General features: G+C 39.6%; 1 protein-coding gene across 1 annotated transcript in view; it reads left to right on the forward strand.

The window, feature by feature from the left end:
• The first annotated feature begins 1,040 nt into the window (after positions 1 to 1,040).
• LOC139753934 (probable glutamate receptor) overlaps positions 1,041 to 22,969 on the forward strand; it is a 469,637-nt gene continuing 447,708 nt past the window's right edge. Inside the window, 1 exon segment of the mRNA XM_071670893.1 lies at positions 1,041 to 1,107. Coding sequence (XP_071526994.1) covers positions 1,041 to 1,107 — 67 coding nt within the window.

Here is a 22,969-nt window from a genome sequence, read left to right on the forward strand (position 1 = left end):
AATTTCCGCTAGGAAAAGACAACAAATTCCACATTCGTTCACACTCATTCTCTATCTGTCTGATATAATGCTCCGAAGCCACAACTCCCCTTACACATCTAGGCCCACAAAACTTTCCAAGGTTTACCCCACACGCTTCGCATGCCCTGGTTCAATCAAATGACAGTATGTCGACCCCGGTATGATACATCGTTCTAATTTAATCTATTCCTTGCACGCCTTTCACCCTCCTGTATATTCAGTCCCCATTCGCTCAAATCTGTTTTAATCTGTCCTTCCACCTCCAATTTGGTCTCCCATTATTCCTCCTTCCCTCCAACTCTGACACATATATCCTATTTGTCACTCTTTCCTCATTCATTCCCTCCTTGTGGCCAAACCATTTGTACACACCATTTGCTGCTCTCTCATCCACACTTTTTATTACCACACATCTCTCTTACCCTTTCATTACTTAATCAAAGCAACTCACACCACATATTCCAACACATCCACCCTCCTCTAAACTATCCTATTTATAGCCCACACCTCGCAAGCATATAACATTGTTGGAACAGCTATTTTTTCAAACATACTCATTTCAGCTCTCTGAGATAATGATCTCGCCTTCCCCACATTCTTCGAAGCTCCCAGAACTTTCGCCCCCTCTCAAACCCTGTGACTCACTTCCGCTTCCATGGTCCCATCCGCTACCAAATCCACTGACAGACATCTAAAACACTTCAATCAACCTTTGTAGATAAATGAGAGTAAAGTATTTCCTAAGAATTTTTCTCTTTTTTTGTTTACAACTATTTTTTAGCATATACTTACATCGTTCAATATATGAAGGCAACGGAGATTTTCCATAGCAATATACAAATTTGTTGAGTAAAGAAGTTATGACATACGGAAGGACTGCCTGGTAACATCAAGAGCTTTAGTGGCAACAACTGGACAAAACGCAGATGTACTAACATGCCTGAAAAATCAAAAGTTAAGATCCATCTTGTTTTCTTTCTCAAGTCACAGGTCAACCAACCCAGGGCACAGCAGCTGTAATGTCCATTGTGTTCCTTCTAGTTGTGCCATTGATCCAGACTATGGCAGACGCACCGCTTCCCAACAGTGAGTTGTTCTCTAAACTAGGGTGACATTCTTGTGAACGTACGATGAATTGACTCTCCTTCTATCATGATATATTGATATCTACAACTTATAATCTTCTTATATAATCATAAATAAACAAGGACTTGTTTTTGATAAATAAACAAGGACTTGTTTTTGATAAAGAGGAATGGCGTTACCCAGGAATCCTCCCAGAGCATCCTTCAGGCCAATGATGCGTTACTTCTGGAAGTAGAGAAATGTAGGTGACTTTAGAATAAGAAATTATTTGAGGAAATGGTACTCCCAATGATAGAGCCTCTCACTGATAATACTTCATCACAAGGTGACCTCTGGGAGACGGACTACGGTATATATATATATATATATATATATATATATATATATATATATATATATATATATATATATATATATATATATATATATATATATTTATCTATTTATCATACTTTCTCGCTGTCTCCCGCGTTAGAGAGGTAGCGCAAGGAAACAGACGAAAGAATGGCCCAACCCACCCACATATACATGTACACGTCCACACACGCACAAATATATACCTATACATCTCAACGTATACATATATATACACACACAGATATATATACACACATATACATATGTAAACAATTCATTCATTTCCGTCGCCACTCCGCCACACATGAGATAAGAACCCCCTCCCCCCGCATATGCGCGAGATAGCCCTTGGAAAAGCCAACAAAGGCCACAGTAGTTCACCCTCAATCTCTAGCTGTCATGTATAATGCACAGAATCCACAGCTCCCTTTCCATATCCAGGACCCACAAAACTTTCCATGGTTAACCCAAGAGACTTCACATCCCCTGGCTCAATCCATTGACACCACGTCGACCCCGGTATATCACATCGTTCCAATTCACTCTATTCCTTGCACGCCTTTCACCCTCTTGCATGTTCAGGCCCCGAACACTAAAAATCTTTTCACTCCATCTTTCCACCTCCAATTTGGTCTCCCACTTCTCCTCGTTCCATCCACCACTGAAACATATATCCTCTTTGTCAATCTTTCCTCAATTATTCTCTCCATGTGACAAAACCATTTCAAAACACCCTCTTCTGCTCTCTCAACCTCATTCTTTTTATTACCTACATATCTCCCTTACCCTTTCATTACTTACTCGATCGAACCACATCACACCACATATTGTCCTCAAACATCTCATTTGCAGCACATCCACCCTTCTCATATAATTCTATCTATAGCCAACGCCTTGCAACCATATATCATTGTTGGGACCACAATTCTTTCAAACATACCCACATTTGCTTTCAAAGATAACGTTATCGACTACCACACATTCTTTAACCCAGAACTTTCATCCCCTCCCCCACCCTATGATTCACTTCCGCTTCCATGGTTCCATACGCTGCCAAATCGACTACCAGATATCTAAAACTCTTCGCTTCCTCCAGTTTTTCTCCATTCAAACTTACCTTCCCAATTGACCTATCCCTCAACCCTACTATACCTAATAACCTTGCTCTTATTCACATTTACTCTCAGTTTTCCTCATACACACAATTTACCAAACTCAGTCACAAGCTTCTGCAGTTTCTCACATGAATCAGCCACCAGCGCTGTATCATCAGCGAACAGCAACTGACTCTCTTCCCAATCTCTCTCATCCACAACAGACTGCATACTTGCCCCTCTTTCCAAAACTCTTGCATTCACATCCCTAACAACGCCATCCATAAACAAATTAAACAACAATGGAGACATCCCGCACCCCTGCCGCAAACCAACAATCACTGAGAACCAATCACTTTCCTGTAATCCTACACGTACATATGCCTTACATTCCTCGATAAAAACTCTTCACTGCTTCTAACAATTTCCGTCTCATACCACATATTCTTAATATCTTCCACAGAACCTCTCTATCAACTCTGTCATATACCTTCTCCAGATTCATAAATGCTACATACAGATCCATTTGCTTTTCTAAGTATTTCTCATATACTTCCTTTCAAGCAAACACCTGATGCACACATCCTCTACCACTTCTGAAAACACACTGCTCTTCCCCAGCCTGATGCACTGTACATGCCTTCACCCTCTCAATCAATACCCTCCCATATAGTTTCCCAGGAATACTCAACAAACTTATACCTCTGTAATTTGAGCACTCACTTTTAACTCCTTTGCCTTTGTACAATGGCACTATGCAACCATTCCGCCAATCCTCAGGCACCTCACCATGACCCATACATAATTTATATAATCCTACCAACCAGTCAACAATACAGTCACTCCATTTTTTAATAAATTCCACTGCGAAACCATCGAAACCCGCTGCCTTCCCGGCTTTCATCTTCCGCAAAGCTCTTACTACCTCTTCTCAGTCTCCCAAATCATTCTTCCTAACCCTCTCATTTTGCACACCACCGCGACGAAAACACCCTATGTTTACCACTCTATCATCAAACACATTTAACAAACCCTCAGAATACTCACTCCATCTCCTTCTCACATCACCACTATTTGTTATCACCTTCCCATTAGCCGCTTTTATTGATGTTCCCATTTGTTCAATTGTCTTACGCACTATATTTACGTCCTTTCAAAACATCTTTTTATCCTCCCTAAAACTTAATGATACTCTCTCACCCCAACTCTCATTTGCCCTTTTTTAACATCTTGCTCCTTTCTCTTCACCTCCTGCGTCTTTCTTTTATACATCTCCCAATCATTTGCATTATTTCCTTTCAAAAATCGTCCAAATGCCTCTCTCTTCTCTTTCATTAATGATTTTACTTCTTCATCCCACCACTCACTACCCTTTCTAATCTGCCCACCTCCCACGCTACTCATGTCACAAGAATGTTTTGCAAAAGCGATCACTGATTCCCTAAATAGATCCCATTCCTCCCCCACTCCCCTTTGTTCTAACCTTTTTCCATTCTGTACCCAGTCTCTCCTGGTACTTCCTCACACAAGTCTCCTTCCCAAGCTCACTTATTCTCACCACTCTCTTCACCCTAAGATTCTCTCTTCTTTTCTGAAAACATCTAGAAATCTTCAATTTCTCCTTCATAAGATAATGATCATACATCCTTCCAGTTGCACCTCTCAGCACATTAACATCCAAAAGTCTCCTTTTCGCGCGCCTATCAATTAACACGTAATCCAATAACTCTCTCTTGCCATCTCTCATACTCACGTATACTTATGTACATCCCTTTTTTTAAACTAGGTATCGCCAATAACCAGCTCTTTTCAGCACGTAAATCCACAAGCTCTTCAACATACCCATTTACAACATTGAACACCACCATGTACAACAATTATTCCCTCAATTGCCATATTTCTCACTTTTGCATTCAAATCACCCATCACTATTACCAGGTCTCATGCATCAAAACAAGTAACGCACTCACTCAACTGCTCACAAAACACTTGCCATCTGTCTCCATCCACTTTCAGTTTTATCCATATCAATCTAGAGTTTACTTTCTTACACTCAGTGACTTACACCCATCAATCCTGTTTCAGGAGTAGTACTACTCCTTTCCTTGCTCTCGTTGTCTAACTAACCCCTGACTTTACTCTCAAGACATTTGTAAACCACTCTTCCCCTTTATCCTTGAGCTTCGTTTCACTCAGAGCCAAAACTTCCAGGTTCCTTTCCTCAAAAATATTACATGTCTCTTCTTTTTTTCTCATCTTGGTTATATCCACACACATTTAGATATATATATATATATATATATATATATATATATATATATATATATATATATATATATATATATATATATATATATATATATATATATATATATATATATATATATGCATATATATATAAGTATATATATATATATATTTTTTTTTTTTTTCGCTGTCTCCCGCGTTTGCGAGGTTGCGCAAGGAAACAGACGAAAGAAATGGCCCAACCCACCCCCATACACATGTATATACATACGTCCACACACGCAAATATACATACCTACACAGCTTTCCATGGTTTACCCAAGACGCTTCACATGCCCTGATTCAATCCACTGACAGCACGTCAACCCCGGTATACCACATCGCTCCAATTCACTCTATTCCTTGCCCTCCTTTCACCCTCCTGCATGTTCAGGCCCCGATCACACAAAATCTTTTTCACTCCATCTTTCCACCTCCAATTTGGTCTCCCTCTTCTCCTCGTTCCCTCCACCTCCGACACATATATCCTCTTGGTCAATCTTTCCTCACTCATTCTCTCCATGTGCCCAAACCATTTCAAAACACCCTCTTCTGCTCTCTCAATCACGCTCTTTTTATTTCCACACATCTGTCTTACCCTTACGTTACTTACTCGATCAAACACCTCACACCACACATTGTCCTCAAACATCTCATTTCCAGCACATCCATCCTCCTGCGCACCACTCTATCCATAGCCCACGCCTCGCAACCATACAACATTGTTGGAACCACTATTCCTTCAAACATACCCATTTTTGCTTTCCGAGATAATGTTCTCGACTTCCACACATTCTTCAAGGCTCCCAGAATTTTCGCCCCCTCCCCGATCCTATCATCCACTTCCGCTTCCATGGTTCCATCCGCTGCCAGATCCACTCCCATATATCTAAAACACTTTACTTCCTCCAGTTTTTCTCCATTCAAACTCACCTCCCAATTGAATTGACCCTCAACCCTACTGTACCTAATAACCTTGCTCTTATTCACATTTACTCTTAACTTTCTTCTTCACACACTTTACCAAACTCAGTCACCAGCTTCTGCAGTTTCTCACATGAATCAGCCACCAGCGCTGTATCATCAGCGAACAACAACTGACTCACTTCCCAAGCTCTCTCATCCCCAATAGACTTCATACTTGCCCCTCTTTCCAAAACTCTTGCATTCACCTCCCTAACAACCCCATCCATAAACAAATTAAACAACCATGGAGACATCACACACCCCTGCCGCAAACCTACATTCACTGAGAACCAATCACTTTCCTCTCTTCCTACACGTACACATGCCTTACATCCTCGATAAAAACTTTTCACTGCTTCTAACAACTTGCCTCGCACACCATATATTCTTAATACCTTCCACAGAGCATCTCTATCAACTCTATCATATGCCTTCTCCAGATCCATAAATGCTACATACAAATCCATTTGCTTTTCTAAGTATTTCTCACATACATTCTTCAAAGCAAACACCTGATCCACACATCCTCTACCACTTCTGAAACCACACTGCTCTTCCCCAATCTGTTGCTCTGTACATGCCTTCACCCTCTCAATCAATACCCTCTCATATAATTTACCAGGAATACTCAACAAACTTATACCTCTGTAATTTGAGCACTCACTCTTATCCCCTTTGCCTTTGTACAATGGCACTATGCACGCATTCCGCCAATCCTCAGGCACCTCACCATGAGTCATACATACATTAAATAACCTTACCAACCAGTCAACAATACAGTCACCCCCTTTTTTAATAAATTCCACTGCAATACCATCCAAACCTGCTGCCTTGCCGGCTTTCATCTTCCGCAAAGCTTTTACTACCTCTTCTCTGTTTACCAAATCATTTTCCCCTAACCCTCACACTTTGCACACCACCTCGACCAAAACACCCTATATCTTCCACTCTATCATCAAACACATTCAACAAACCTTCAAAATACTCACTCCATCTCCTTCTCACATCACCACTACTTGTTATCAACTCCCCATTTGCGCCCTTCACTGAAGTTCCCATTTGCTCCCTTGTCTTACGCACTTTATTTACCTCCTTCCAGAACATCTTTTTATTCTACCTAAAATTTAATGATAGTCTCTCACCCCAACTCTCATTTGCCTTTTTTTTCACCTCTTGCACCTTTCTCTTGACCTCCTGTCTCTTTCTTTTATACATCTCCCACTGAATTGCATTTTTTCCCTTCAAAAATCGTCCAAATGCCTCTCTCTTCTCTTTCACTAATACTCTTACTTCTTCATCCCACCACTCACTACCCTTTCTAATCAACCATCTCCCACTCTTCTCATGACACAAGCATCTTTTGCGCAATCCATCACTGATTCCCTAAATACATCCCATTCCTCCCCCACTCCCCTTACTTCCATTGTTCTCACCTTTTTCCATTCTGTACTCAGTCTCTCCTGGTACTTCCTCACACAAGTCTCCTTCCCAAGCTCACTTACTCTCACCACCCTCTTCACCCGAACATTCACTCTTCTTTTCTGAAAACCCATACAAATCTTCACCTTAGCCTCCACAAGATAATGATCAGACATCCCTCCAGTTGCACCTCTCAGCACATTAACATCCAAAAGTGATACTGGAGTGATAGTTTTCATACATGGTGCTTTGACAAGAAAATAGTGAAATTGGAAAAAATGTAGCTTAGACATTGAAGCTTATTGATACAGTGGTTAAATTGATGAGAACTACAATTGACGTTTGTGTAAATAAATTATACATTTTCTTTTTCCATAGCCAGAGGTTGAACCAGTATGTGACATTCATTTTTCATTTCATTTCAAGCTAGAAGTTTCAGTTTTATAAATTGTTTCTTGTATTTTTCATATGTATATATATGTATGTGTGTGTGTGTGTGTATATGTGCGTATGTGTGTGTATGTGTGTGTATGTGTGTGTATGTGTATATATATATATATATATATATATATATATATATATATATATATATATATATATATATATATATATATATTATCCCTGGGGATAGGGGTGAAAGAATACTTCCCACGCATTCTTCGCGTGTCGTAGAAAGCGACTAGAGGGGACGGGAGCGGGAGGCCAGAAATCCTCCCCTCCTTGTATACTTTTTTAAATTTCTAAAATGGGAAACAGAAGAAGGATTCACGCGGGGAGTGCTCATCCTCCGCGAAGGCTCAGATTGGGGTGCCTAAATGTGTGTGGATGTAACCAAGATGTGAAAAAAGGAGAGATAGGTAGTATGTTTGAGGAAAGGAACCTGGATGTTTTGGCTCTGAGTGAAACAAAGCTCAAGGGTAAAGGGGAAGAGTGGTTTGGGAAGGTCTTGGGAGTAAAGTCAGGGGTTAGTGAGAAGACAAGAGCAAGGGAAGGAGTAGCAATACTCCTGAACCAGGAGTTGTGGGAGTATGTGATAGAATGTAAGAAAGTAAATTCTCGATTAATATGGGTAAAACTGAAAGTTGATGGAGAGAGATGGGTGATTATTGGTGCATATGCACCTGGGCATGAGAAAAAAGATCATGAGAGGCAAGTGTTTTGGGAGCAGCTGAATGAGTGTGTTAGTGGTTTTGATGCACGAGACCGGGTTATAGTGATGGGTGTTTTGAATGCAAAGGTGAGTAATGTGGCAGTTGAGGGTATAATTGGTATACATGGGGTGTTCAGTGTTGTAAATGGAAATGGTGAAGAGCTTGTAGATTTATGTGCTGAAAAAGGACTGATGATTGGGAATACCTGGTTTAAAAAGCGAGATATACATAAGTATACTTATGTAAGTAGGGGAGATGGCCAGAGAGCGTTATTGGATTACGTGTTAATTGACAGGCGCGCGAAAGAGAGACTTTTGGATATATATTTATATATATATATATATATATATATATATATATATATATATATATATATATATATATATATATATGTATATATACATATATATATATATATATATATATATATATATATATATATATATATATATATATATATATATATATATATATATATTTATATATATATATATATATATATATATATATATATATATATATATATATATATATATATATATATATATATATATATATATATATATATATATATATATATACATACATATATATATATTGAATGCAAAGGTGAGTAATGTGGCCGTTGAGGGAATAATTGGTATACATGTGGTGTTCAGTGTTGTAAATGGAAATGGTGAAGAGTTTGTAGATTTATGTGCTGAAAAATTACTGGTGATTGGGAATACCTGGTTTAAAAAGCGAGATATACATAAGTATACGTATGTAAGCAGGAGAGATGTCCAGATAGCATTATTGGATTACGTGTTAATTGATAGGCGCGCGAAAGAGATACTTTTGGATGTTAATATGTTGAGAGGTGCAATTGGAGGGATGTCTGATCATTATCTTGTGGAGGCGAAGGTAAAGATTTGTAGATGTTTTCAGAAAAGAAGAGACAATTTTGGGGTGAAGAGAGTGGTGAGAGTTAGTGAGCTTGGGAAGGAGACTTGTGTGAGGTAGTATCAGGAGAGACTGAGTTCACAATGGAAAAAAGTGAGAACAAAGGAGGTAAGGGGAGTGGGGGACCAATGGGATGTATTTAGGGAAGCAGTGATGGCTTGCGCAAAAGATGCTTGTGGCATGAGAAGCGTGGGAGGTGGGTTGATTAGAAAGGGTAGTGAGTGGTGGGATGAAGAAGTAAGATTATTAGTAAAAGAGAAGAGAGAGGCTTTTGGACGATTTTTGCAGGGAAAAAATGCAATTGAGTGGGAGATATATTAAAGAAACAATCAGGAGGACAAGAGAAAGGTGCAAGAGGAGAAAAAGAGGGCAAATGAGAGTTGGTGAGAGAGAGTATCATTATATTTTAGGGAGAATAAAAAGATGTTTTGGAAGGAGGTAAATGAAATGCGTAAGACAATGGAGCAAATGGGAACTTCAGTGAACGGGGCTAATGGGGAGGTGATAACAAGTAGTGGTGATGTGTAAAGGATACGGAGCGAGTAATTTGAAGGTTTGTTGAATGTGTTTGATGATAGAGTGGCAGATATAGGGTGTTTTGGTCGAGGTGGTGTAAAAAGTGAGAGGGTTAGGGAAAATGATTTGGTAAATAGAGAAGATGTAATAAATGCTTTGCGGAAGATGAAAGCCGGCAAGGCAGCAGGTTTGGATGGAATTGCAGTGTAATTTATTAAAAAATTGGATGACTGTATTGTTGACTGATTGGTAAGGTTATTTAATGTATGTATGATTCATCTTGAGGTGCCTGAGGATTGTCGGAATGCTTGCATAGTGCTATTGTACAAAGGCAAAGGGGATAAGATTGAGTGCTCAATTTACAGAGGTATAAGTTTGTTGAGTATTCCTGGTAAATGAAATGGGAGGGTATTGATTGAGAGGGTGAAGGCATGTACAGAGCAACAGATTGGGGAAGAGCAGTGTGGTTTCAGAAGTGGTAGAGGATGTGTAGATCAGGTGTTTGCTTTGAAGAATGTATTTTAGAAATACATAGAAAGGCAAATGGATTTGTATGCAGCATTTATGGATGTGGAGAAGACATATTATAGGGTTCATAGAGATGCTCTGTTGAAGGTACTAATAATATATGGTGTGGGAGGCAAGCTGCTAGAAGCAGTGAAAAGTTTTTATCGAGGATGTAAGGCATGTGTACATGTAGGAAGAGAGGAAAGTGATTGGTTTTCAGTGAATGTAGGTTTGCGGCAGGGGTGTGTGATGTCTCCATGGTTGTTTAATTTGTTTATGGATGGGGTTGTTAGTGAGGTGAATACAAGAGTTTTGGAAAGAGGGGCAAGTATGAAGTATGTTGTGGATGAGAGAGCTTGAGAAGCGAGTCAGTTGTTGTTCGCTGATGATACAACGCTGGTGGCTGATTCATGTGAGAAACGGCAGAAGCTGGTAACTGAGTTTGGTAAAGTGTGTGAAAGAAGAAAGTTAAGAGTAAATGTGAATAAGAGAAAGTTATTAGTTACATGTATATACATACACGTCCACACACGCAAATATACATACCTATACATCTCAATATATACACATGTACATAATTCATAGTGTCTGCCTTTATCTAGTCCCATCGCCTCCTCGCCACACATGGAATAACAAACCCCTCCCCCCTCATGTGTGCAGGGTAGCGCTAGGAAAAGACAACAAAGGCCCCATTCGTCCACACTCAGTCTCTAGCTGTCATGTAATAATACACCGAAACCACAGCTCCCTTTCCACATCCAGGCCCCACAAAACATTCCATGGTCTACCCCAGACGCTTTACATGTCCTGGTTCAATCCATTAACAGCACGTCGACCCGGTATACCACAACGTTCCAATTAACTCTATTCCTTGCCCACCTTTCACCCTCCTGCATGTTCAGGCCCCGATCACACAAAATCTTTTTCACTCTATCTTTCCACCTCCAATTTGGTCTGCCACTTCTTGTTCCCTCCACATCTGACACATATATCCTCTTGGTCAATCTTTCCTCACTCATTCTCTTCATGTGACCAAACAAATTCAAAACATCCTCTTCTGATCTCTCAACCAAACTTTTTTTTTCAACACATCTCTCTTGCCCTTCCATTACTTCCTCGATCAACCCATCTCACACCAGATATTGTCCTCAAACATCTCATTTCCAGCACATCCACCCTTCTGCGCACAACCCTATCCATAGCCCACGCCTCGCAACCATACAACATTGTTGGAACCACTATTCTCTCAAACATATCCATTTTTACTTCCCGAGATAATGTTCTCGACTTCCACACATTCTTCAACCCTATCAGAATTTTCACCCCCTCCCCCATCCTATGATCCACTTCTGCTTCCATGGTTCCATCTGCTGCCAGATCCACTCCCAGATATCTAAACCTCTTTACTTCCTCCAGTTTTTCTCCATTGAAACTTACCTCCCAATAGACTTGACCCTTAACCTTACTGTACCTAATATTATTATCTTGCTCTTATTCACATTCACTCTTAACTTTCTTCTTTCACACACTTTACCATACTCAGTCACCAGCCTATGCAGTTTCTCACATGAATCAGCCACCAGCTCTGTATCATCAGCGAACAACAACTGACTCACTTCCCAAGCCCTCTCATCCACAACAGACTGCATACTTGAGCCTCTTTCCATAACTCTTGCATTCACCTCCCTAACAATCCCATCCATAAACAAATTAAACAACCATGGAGACATCACACACCCGTGCCGCAAACCTACATTCACTGAGAACCAATCACTTTCCTCTCTTCCTACACGTACACATGCCTTACATCCTCGATAAAAACCTTTCACTGCTTCTAACAACTTGCCTCCCACACCATATGTTCTTAATACCTTCCACAGAGCATCTCTATGAACTCTATCATATGCCTTCTCCAGATCCATAAATGCTACATACAAATCCATTTGCTTTTCTAAGTACTTCTCACATACATTCTTCAAAGCAAACACCTGATCCACACACCCTCTACCACTTCTGAAACCACACTTCTCTTCCCCAATCTGATGTTCTGTACATGCCTTCACCCACTCAATCAATACCCTCCCATATCATTTACCAGTAATACTCAATAAACTTATACCCCTGTAATTTGAGAACTCACTCTTATCCCATTTGCTTTTGTACGATGGCACTATGCAAGCATTCCGCCAATCATCAGGCACCTCACCATGAATTATACATACATTAAATAACCTTTCCAACCAGTCAACAATACAGTCACCCCTTTTTTTTTAATAAATTCCATTGCAATGCCATCCAAACCTGCTGCCTTACCGGCTTTCATCTTCCGCAAAGCTTTTCCTACCTCTTGTCTGTTTACCAAATCATTTTCCCTAACCCTCTCACTTTCCACACCATCTCGAACAAAACACCCTATATCTACCACTCTATCATCAAACACATTCAACAAACCTTCAAAATACTCACTCCATCTCCTTCTCACATAACCACTACTTGTTATAAACTCCCCATTACCCCCCTTCACTGAAGTTCACATTTTCTCCCTTGTTTTACGCACTTTCTTTACCTCCTTCCAAAACAACTTTTTATTCTCCCTAAAATTTAATGATACTCTCTCACCCCAACTCTCATTTGCCCTCTTTTTCACCTCTTGCACCTTTCTTTTTACCTCCTGTCTCTTTCTTTTATACATCTCCCACTCATTTGCATTATTTCCCTGCAAAAATCGTCGAAATGCCTCTCTCTTCTCTTCCAATAATAATGTTACTTCTTCATCCCACCACTCACTACCCTTTCTAATGAACCCACCTCCCACACTTCTCATGCCACAAGCATCTTTTGCGCAAGCCATCACTGCTTCCCTAAATATATCCCATTCCTCCCCAACTCCCCTTACCTTCTTTGTTCTCACCTGTTTCTATTCTGTACTCAGTCTCTCCTGGTACTTCCTCACACAAGTCTCCTTCCCAAGCTCATTTACTCTCACCACTCCCTTCACCCTAACATTCTCTCTTCTTTTCTGAAAACCCCTAGAAATCATCACCTTTGCCTCCAAAAGATAATGATCAGACATCACTCCAGTTGCACCTCTGAGCACATTAACATCCAAAAGTCTCTTATTCACGCGCCTATCAATTAACACGTAATCCAATAACGCTCTCTGGCCAACCCTCCTACTTACATATTTATACTTATGTATATATCTCTTTTTAAACCAGGTATTCCCAATCACCAGTCCTTTTTCAGCACATAAATATACAAGCTCCTCACCATTTCCATTTACAACACTGAACACCTCATGTATACCAATTATTCCCTCAACTGCCACATTACTCACCTTTGCATTCAAATCACCCATCACTCTAGCCCGATCTTATGCATCAAAACCACTAACACACTCATTTAGCTGCTCCCAAAACACTTACCTCTCAAGATCATTCTTCTCATACCCAGGTGCATATGCACGAATAATCATCCATCTCTCTCCATCATTTTTCAGTTTTACCAAAATCAATCTAGAATATACTTTCTTGCAATCTATCATATACTCCCACAACTCCTGTTTCAGGATTATTGCTACTCCTTCCCTTGCTCTTGTCCTCTCACTAACCCCCGACTTTACTCCCACGACATTCCTAAACCATTCTACCCCTTTACCCTTGATCTTTGTTTCACTCAGAGCCAAAACATCCAGGTTCCTGTCCTCAAACATACTACCTATCTCTCCTTTTTTCTCATCTTGGTTAAATCCACACACATTTACACACCCCCATCTGAGCCTTTGAGCAGGAGGAGCACTACCCGCGTGACTCCTTCTTTTGTTTCCCCTTTTAGAAAGTCAAAATACAAGGAGGGGAGGGTTTCTGGCCCCCCGCTCCCGTCCCCTTTTAGTCTTCTTCTACGACACGTGAGTAATGCGTGTGAAGCATTCTTTCTCCCCTATCCTCAGGGATAAAGATGTATATATATATATATATATATATATATATATATATATATATATATATATATATATATATATATATATATATATATATATATATATATATATATATATATATATATATATATATATATGGGGGGGGTTGGGCCATTTCTTTCGTCTGTTTCCTTGCGCTACCTCGCAAACGCGGGAGACAGCGACAAAGTATAATAAAAAATAGAATATATATATATATATATATATATATATATATATATATATATATATATATATATATACATATATATATATATATATATATATATATATATATATATATATATATATATATATATATATATATATATATATATATATGTATATATGTATATATGTATATATGTATATATATATATATATGTATATATATATATATATATATATATATATATATATATATATATATATATATATATATATATATATATATATATATATATATATATATATATATATATATATATATATATATATATATATATATATATATATATGCATATATATATATATATATATATATATATATATATATATATATATATATATATATATATATATATATATATATATATATATATATATATATATATATATATATATATATATATATATATATATATATATATATATGCATATATATATATATATCTATATATGTATATATATATATATATATATATATATATATATATATATATATATATATATATATATATATATATATATATATTTATATATACATATATATATTAATATTATATATATATATATATATATATATATATATATATATATATATATATATATATATATATATTATATATATATATATATATATATATATATATATATATATATATATTATATATATATATATATTATATATATATATATATAGTTTTCATGCATGGTGTTTTTGACAAGAAAATAGTGAAGTTGGAGAAAAATGTAGCTTAGACATTGAAGCTTATTGATACAGTGGTGAAATTGATGAGAACTGCTATTGACGTTTGTGTGAATAAATTGTACATTTCCTTTCCATAGCCAGAGGTTGAACCATTATGTGACATTCATTTTTTTTCATTCATTTCAAGCTAAAAGTTTGTTTTCTAAATTGTTTCTTACATTTTTCATATGTATATATATGTATGTGTGTGTGTGTGTGTGTATGTGCGTATGTGTGTGTGTGTGTGTGTATATGTATATATATATGTATATTATCCCTGGGGATAGGGGTGAAAGAATACTTCCCACGTATTCCTCGCGTGTCGTAGAAAGCGACTAGAGGGGACGGGAGCGGGGGGCCGGAAATCCTCCCCTCCTTGTATTAACTTTCTAAAATGGGAAACAGAAGAAGGAGTCACGCGGGGAGTGATCATCCTCCTCGAAGGCTCAGAGTGGGGTGCCTAAATGTGTGTGGATGTAACCAAGATGTGAAAAAAGGAGAGATAGGTAGTATGTTTGAGGAAAGGAACCTGGATGTTTTGGCTCTGAGTGAAACGAAGCTCAAGGGTAAAGGGGAAGAGTGGTTTGGAAATGTCTGGGGAGTGAAGTCAGGGGTTAGTGAGAGGACAAGAGCAAGGGAAGGAGTAGCAATACTCCTGAAACAGGAGTTGTGGGAGTATGTGATAGAATGTAAGAAAGTAAATTCTCGATTAATATGGGTAAAATTGAAAGTTGATGGAGAGAGGTGGGTGATTATTAGTGCATATGCACCTGGGCATGAGAAGAAAGTTCATGAGAGGCAAGTGTTTTGGGAGCAGCTAAATGAGTGTGTTAGCGGTTTTGATGCACGAGACCGGGTTATAGTGATGGGTGATTTGAATGCAAAGGTGAGTAATGTGGCAGTTGAGGGAATAATTGGTATGCATGGGGTGTTTAGTGTTGTAAATGGAAATGGTGAAGAGCTTGTAGATTTATGTGCTGAAAAAGGACTGATGATTGGGAATACCTGGTTTAAAAAGCGAGATATACATAAGTATACTTATGTAAGTAGGAGAGATGGCCAGAGAGCGTTATTGGATTACGTGTTAATTGACAGGCGTGCGAAAGAGAGACTTTTGGATGTTAATGTGCTGAGAGGTGCTACTGGAGGGATGTCTGATCATTATCTTGTGGAGGCTAAGGTGAAGATTAGTGTGGGTTTTCAGAAAAGAGGAGTGAATGTTGGGGTGAAGAAGGTGGTGAGAGTAAGTGAGCTTGGGAAGGAGACCTGTGTGGGGAAGTACCAGGAGAGACTGTGTACAGAATGGAAAAAGGTGAGAACAATGGAAGTAAGGGGAGTGGGGGAGGAATGGGATGTATTTAGGGAATCAGTGATGGATTGCGCAAAAGATGCTTGTGGCATGAGAAGAGTGGGAGGTGGGCTGTTTAGAAAGGGTAGTGAGTGGTGGGATGAAGAAGTAAGAGTATTAGTGAAAGAGAAGAGAGAGGCATTTGGACGATTTTTGCAGGAAAAAAATGCAATTGAGTGGGAGAAGTATAAAAGAAAGAGACAGGAGGTCAAGAGAAAGGTGCAAGAGGTGAAAAAAAGGGCAAATGAGAGTTGGGGTGAGAGACTATCAGTAAATTTTAGGGAGAATAAAAAGATGTTCTGGAAGGAGGTAAATAGGGTGCGTAAGACAAGGGAGCAAATGGGAACTTCAGTGAAGGGCGTAAATGGGGAGGTGATAACAAGTAGCGGTGATGTGAGAAGGAGATGGAATGAGTATTTTGAAGGTTTGTTGAATGTGTCTGATGACAGAGTGGCAGATATAGGGTGTTTTGGTCGAGGTGGTGTGCAAAGTGAGAGGGTTAGGGAAAATGATTTGGTAAACAGAGAAGAGGTAGTAAAAGCTTTGCGGAAGATGAAAGCCGGCAAGGCAGCAGGTTTGGATGGTATTGCAGTGGAATTTATTAAAAAAGGGGGTGACTGTATTGTTGACTGGTTGGTAAGGTTATTTAATGTATGTATGACTCATGGTGAGGTGCCTGAGGATTGGCGGAATGAGTGCATAGTGCCATTGTACAAAGGCAAAGGGGATAAGAGTGAGTGCTCAAATTACAGAGGTATAAGTTTGTTGAGTATTCCTGGTAAATTATATGGGAGGGTATTGATTGAGAGGGTGAAGGCATGTACAGAGCATCAGATTGGGGAAGAGCAGTGCGGTTTCAGAAGTGGTAGAGGATGTGTGGATCAGGTGTTTGCTTTGAAGAATGTATGTGAGAAATACTTAGAAAAGCAAATGGATTTGTATGTAGCATTTATGGATCTGGAGAAGGCATATGATAGAGTTGATAGAGATGCTCTGTGGAAGGTATTAAGAATATATGGTGTGGGAGGCAAGTTGTTAGAAGCAGTGAAAAGTTTTTATCGAGGATGTAAGGCATGTGTACGTGTAGGAAGAGAGGAAAGTGATTGGTTCTCAGTGAATGTAGGTTTGCGGCAGGGATGTGTGATGTCTCCATGGTTGTTTAATTTGTTTATGGATGGGGTTGTAAGGGAGGTAAATGCAAGAGTCCTGGAAAGAGGGGCAAGTATGAAGTCTGTTGGGGATGAGAGAGCTTGGGAAGTGAGTCAGTTGTTGTTCGCTGATGATACAGCGCTGGTGGCTGATTCATGTGAGAAACTGCAGAAGCTGGTGACTGAGTTTGGTAAAGTGTGTGGAAGAAGAAAGTTGAGAGTAAATGTGAATAAGAGCAAGGTTATTAGGTACAGTAGGGGTGAGGGTCAAGTCAATTGGGAGGTGAGTTTGAATGGAGAAAAACTGGAGGAAGTGAAGTGTTTTAGATATCTGGGAGTGGATCTGTCAGCGGATGGAACCATGGAAGCGGAAGTGGATCATAGGGTGGGGGAGGGGGCGAAAATTTTGGGAGCCTTGAAAAATGTGTGGAAGTCGAGAACATTATCTCGGAAAGCAAAAATGGGTATGTTTGAGGGAATAGTGGTTCCAACAATGTTGTATGGTTGCGAGGCGTGGGCTATGGATAGAGATGTGCGCAGGAGGATGGATGTGCTGGAAATGAGATGTTTGAGGACAATGTGTGGTGTGAGGTGGTTTGATCGAGTAAGTAACGTAATGGTGAGAGAGATGTGTGGAAATAAAAAAGAGCGTGGTTGAGAGAGCAGAAGAGGGTGTTTTGAAATGGTTTGGGCACATGGAGAGAATGAGTGAGGAGAGATTGACCAAGAGGATATATGTGTCGGAGGTGGAGGGAACGAGGAGAAGAGGGAGACCAAATTGGAGGTGGAAAGATGGAGTGAAAAAGATTTTGTGTGATCGGGGCCTGAACATGCAGGAGGGTGAAAGGAGGGCAAGAAATAGAGTGAATTGGAGTCATGTGGTATACAGGGGTTGACGTGCTGTCAGTGGATTGAAGCAAGGCATGTGAAGCGTCTGGGGTAAACCATGGAAAGCTGTGTAGGTATGTATATTTGCGTGTGTGGACGAGTGTATGTACATGTGTATGGGGGGGGGGGGGGGGTGGGCCCATTTCTTTCGTCTGTTTCCTTGCGCTACCTCGCAAACGCGGGAGACAGCGACAAAGTATAAAAAAAAAAAAAAAAAAAAAATATATATATATATATATATATATATATATATATATATATATATATATATATATATATATATATATATATATATATATATCTTTCTTTTTTCTTTCGTACTATTCGCCATTTCCCGCGTTAACGAGGTACCGTTAAGAACAGAGGACTGGGCCTTTGAGGGAATATCCTCACCTAGCCCCTTCTCTGTTCCTTCCTTTGTAAAATTGAAAAAACCGAGAGGGGAGGATTTCCAGCCACCCGCTCCCTTCCTTTTTAGTCGCCTTCTACGACACGCAGGGAATACGTGGGAATATTCTTTCTCCCCTATCATCAGGGAAAATATATATATTTACATATATATATATATATATGTATATATATATATATATATATATATATATATATATATATTTTCTTTTTTTCCTTTGTCGCTGTCTCCCGCGTTTGCGAGGTAGCGCAAGGAAACAGACGAAAGAAATGGCCCAACCCACCACCATACACATGTATATACATACGCCCACACACGTAAATATACATACCTACACAGCTTTCCATGGTTTACCCCAGACGCTTCACATGCCTTGATTCAATCCACTGACAGCACGTCAACCCCGGTATACCACATCGCTCCAATTCACTCTATTCCTTGCCCTCCTTTCACCCTCCGGCATGTTCAGGCCCCGATCACACAAAATCTTTTTCACTCCATCTTTCCACCTCCAATTTGGTCTCCCTCTTCTCCTTGTTCCCTCCACCTCCGACACATATATCCTCTTGGTCAATCTTTCCTCACTCATCCTCTCCATATGCCCAAACCACTTCAAAACACCCTCTTCTGCTCTCTCAACCACGCTCTTTTTATTTCCACACATCTCTCTTACCCTTACGTTGCTCATTCGATCAAACCACCTCACACCACACATTGTCCTCAAACATCTCATTTCCAGCACATCCATCCTCCTGCGCACAACTCTATCCATAGCCCACGCCTCGCAACCATACAACATTGTTGGAACCACTATTCCTTCAAACATACCCATTTTTGCTTTCCGAGATAATGTTCTCGACTTCCACACATTCTTCAAGGCCCCCAGGATTTTCGCCCCCTCCCCCACCCTATGATCCACCTCCGCTTCCATGGTTCCATCCGCTGCCAGATCCACTCCCAGATATCTAAAACACTTCACTTCCTCCAGTTTTTCTCCATTCAAACTCACCTCCCAATTGACTTGACCCTCAACCCTACTGTACTTAGCTAATAACCTTGCTCTTATTCACAATTATTCTTAACTTTCTTCTTCCACACACTTTTCCAAACTCAGTCACCAGCTTCTGCAGTTTCTCACATGAATCAGCCACCAGCTCTATATCATCAGCGAACAACAACTGACTCACTTCCCAAGCTCTCTCGTCCCCAACAGACTTCATACTTGCCCCTCTTTCCAAAACTCTTTCATTTATCTCCCTAACAACCCCATCCATAAACAAATTAAACAACCATGGAGACATCACACACCCCTGCCGCAAACCTACATTCACTGAGAACCAATCACTTTCCTCTCTTCCTACACGTACACATGCCTTACATCCTCGATAAAAACTTTTCACTGCTTCTAACAACTTTCCTCCCACACCATATATTCTTAATACCTTCCACAGAGCATCTCTATCAACTCTATCATATGCCTTCTCCAGATCCATAAATGCTACATACAAATCCATTTGCTTTTCTAAGTATTTCTCACATACATTCTTCAAAGCAAACACCTGATCCAAACATCCTCTACCACTTCTGAAACCACACTGCTCTTCCCCAATCTGATGCTCTGTACATGCCTTCACCCTCTCAATCAATACCCTCCCATATAATTTACCAGGAATACTCAACAAACTTATATCTCTGTAATTTGAGCACTCACTCTTATCCCCTTTGCCTTTGTACAATGGCACTATGCACGCATTCCGCCAATCCTCAGGCACCACACCATGAGTCATACATACATTAAAAAACCTTACCAACCAGTCAACAATACAGTCACCCCCTTTTTTAATAAATTCCACTGCAATACCATCCAAACCTGCTGCCTTGCCGGCTTTCATCTTCCGCAAAGCTTTCACTACCTCTTCTCTGTTTACCAAATCATTTTCCCTAACCCTCTCACTTTGCACACCACCTCGACCAAAACACCCTATATCTGCCACTCTATCATCAAACACATTCAACAAACCTTCAAAATACTCACTCCATCTCCTTCTCACATCACCACTACTTGTTATCACCTCCCCATTTGCGCCCTTCACCGAAGTTCCCATTTGCTCCCTTGTCTTACGCACTTTATTTACCTCATTCCAGAACATCTTGTTATGCTCCCTAAAATTTAATGATACTCTCTCACCCCAACTCTTATTTGCCCTTTTTTTCACCTCTTGCACCTTTCTCTTGACCTCCTGTCTCTTTCTTTTATACATCTCCCACTCAATTGCATTTTTTCCCTGCAAAAATCGTCCAAATGCCTCTCTCTTCTCTTTCACTAATACTCTTACTTCTTCATCCCACCACTCACTACCCTTTCTAATCAACCCACCTCCCAGGCTTCTTATGCCACAAGCATCTTTTGCGCAATCCATCACTGATTCCCTAAATACATCCCATTCCTCCCCCACTCCCCTTACTTCCATTGTTCTCACCTTTTTCCATTCTGTACTCAGTCTCTCCTGGTACTTCCTCACACAGGTCTCCTTCTCAAGCTCACTTACTCTCACCACCCTCTTCACCCCAACATTCACTCTTCTTTTCTGAAAACCCATACAAATCTTCACCTTAGCCTCCACAAGATAATGATCAGACATCCCTCCAGTTGCACCTCTCAGCACATTAACATCCAAAAGTCTCTCTTTCGCACGCCTGTCAATTAACACGTAATCCAATAACGCTCTCTGGCCATCTCTCCTACTTACATAAGTATACTTATGTATATCTCGCTTTTTAAACCAGGTATTCCCAATCATCAGTCCTTTTTCAGCACATAAATCTACAAGCTCTTCACCATTTCCATTTACAACACTGAACACCCCATGTATACCAATTATTCCCTCAACTGCCACATTACTCACCTTTGCATTCAAATCACCCATCACTATAACCCGATCTCGTGCATCAAAACCACTAACACACTCATTCAGCTGCTCCCAAAACACTTGCCTCTCTTGATCTTTCTTCTCATGCCCAGGTGCATATGCACCAATAATCACCCACCTCTCTCCATCAACTTTCAATTTTACCCATATTAATCGAGAATTTACTTTCTTACACTCTATCACATACTCCCACAACTCCTGTTTCAGGAGTATTGCTACTCCTTTGCTTCCTCTTGTCCTCTCACTAACCCCTGACTTTACTCCCCTGACATTCCCAAACCACTCTTCCCCTTTACCCTTGAGTTTCGTTTCACTCAGAGCCAAAACATCCAGGTTCCTTTCCTCAAACATACTACCTATCTCTCCTTTTTTCACATCTTGGTTACATCCACACACATTTAGGCACCCCACTCTGAGCCTTCGAGGAGGATCAGCACTCCCCGCGTGACTCCTTCTTCTGTTTCCCATTTTAGAAAGTTAATACAAGGAGGGGAGGATTTCTGGCCCCCCGCTCCCGTCCCCTCTAGTCGCTTTCTACGACACGCGAGGAATACGTGGGAAGTATTCTTTCACCCCTATCCCCAGGGATAATATACATATATATATACATATATACATATACACACATACACATACATACGCAAATATACACACACACACACACATACATATATATACATATGAAAAATGTAAGAAACAATTTAGAAAACTGAAACTTCTAGCTTGAAATGAATGAAAAAAATGAATGTCACATAATGGTTCAACCTCTGGCTATGGAAAAAAGGAAATGTATAATTTATTTACACAAACGTCAATAGCAGTTTTCATTAATTTAACCACTGTATCAATAAGCTTCAATGTCTAAGCTACATTTTTCTCCAATTTTACTATTTTCCTTCACATTTTCAATTGTGTCTGAAGGTTCTACTTCAAGAGTGATTGTTTTTCCAGTAAGGGTCTTCACATCTTGGTT

The sequence above is a fragment of the Panulirus ornatus genome, chromosome 16 (assembly GCF_036320965.1).
Source record: "Panulirus ornatus isolate Po-2019 chromosome 16, ASM3632096v1, whole genome shotgun sequence".
Classification (NCBI taxonomy): domain Eukaryota; kingdom Metazoa; phylum Arthropoda; class Malacostraca; order Decapoda; family Palinuridae; genus Panulirus; species Panulirus ornatus.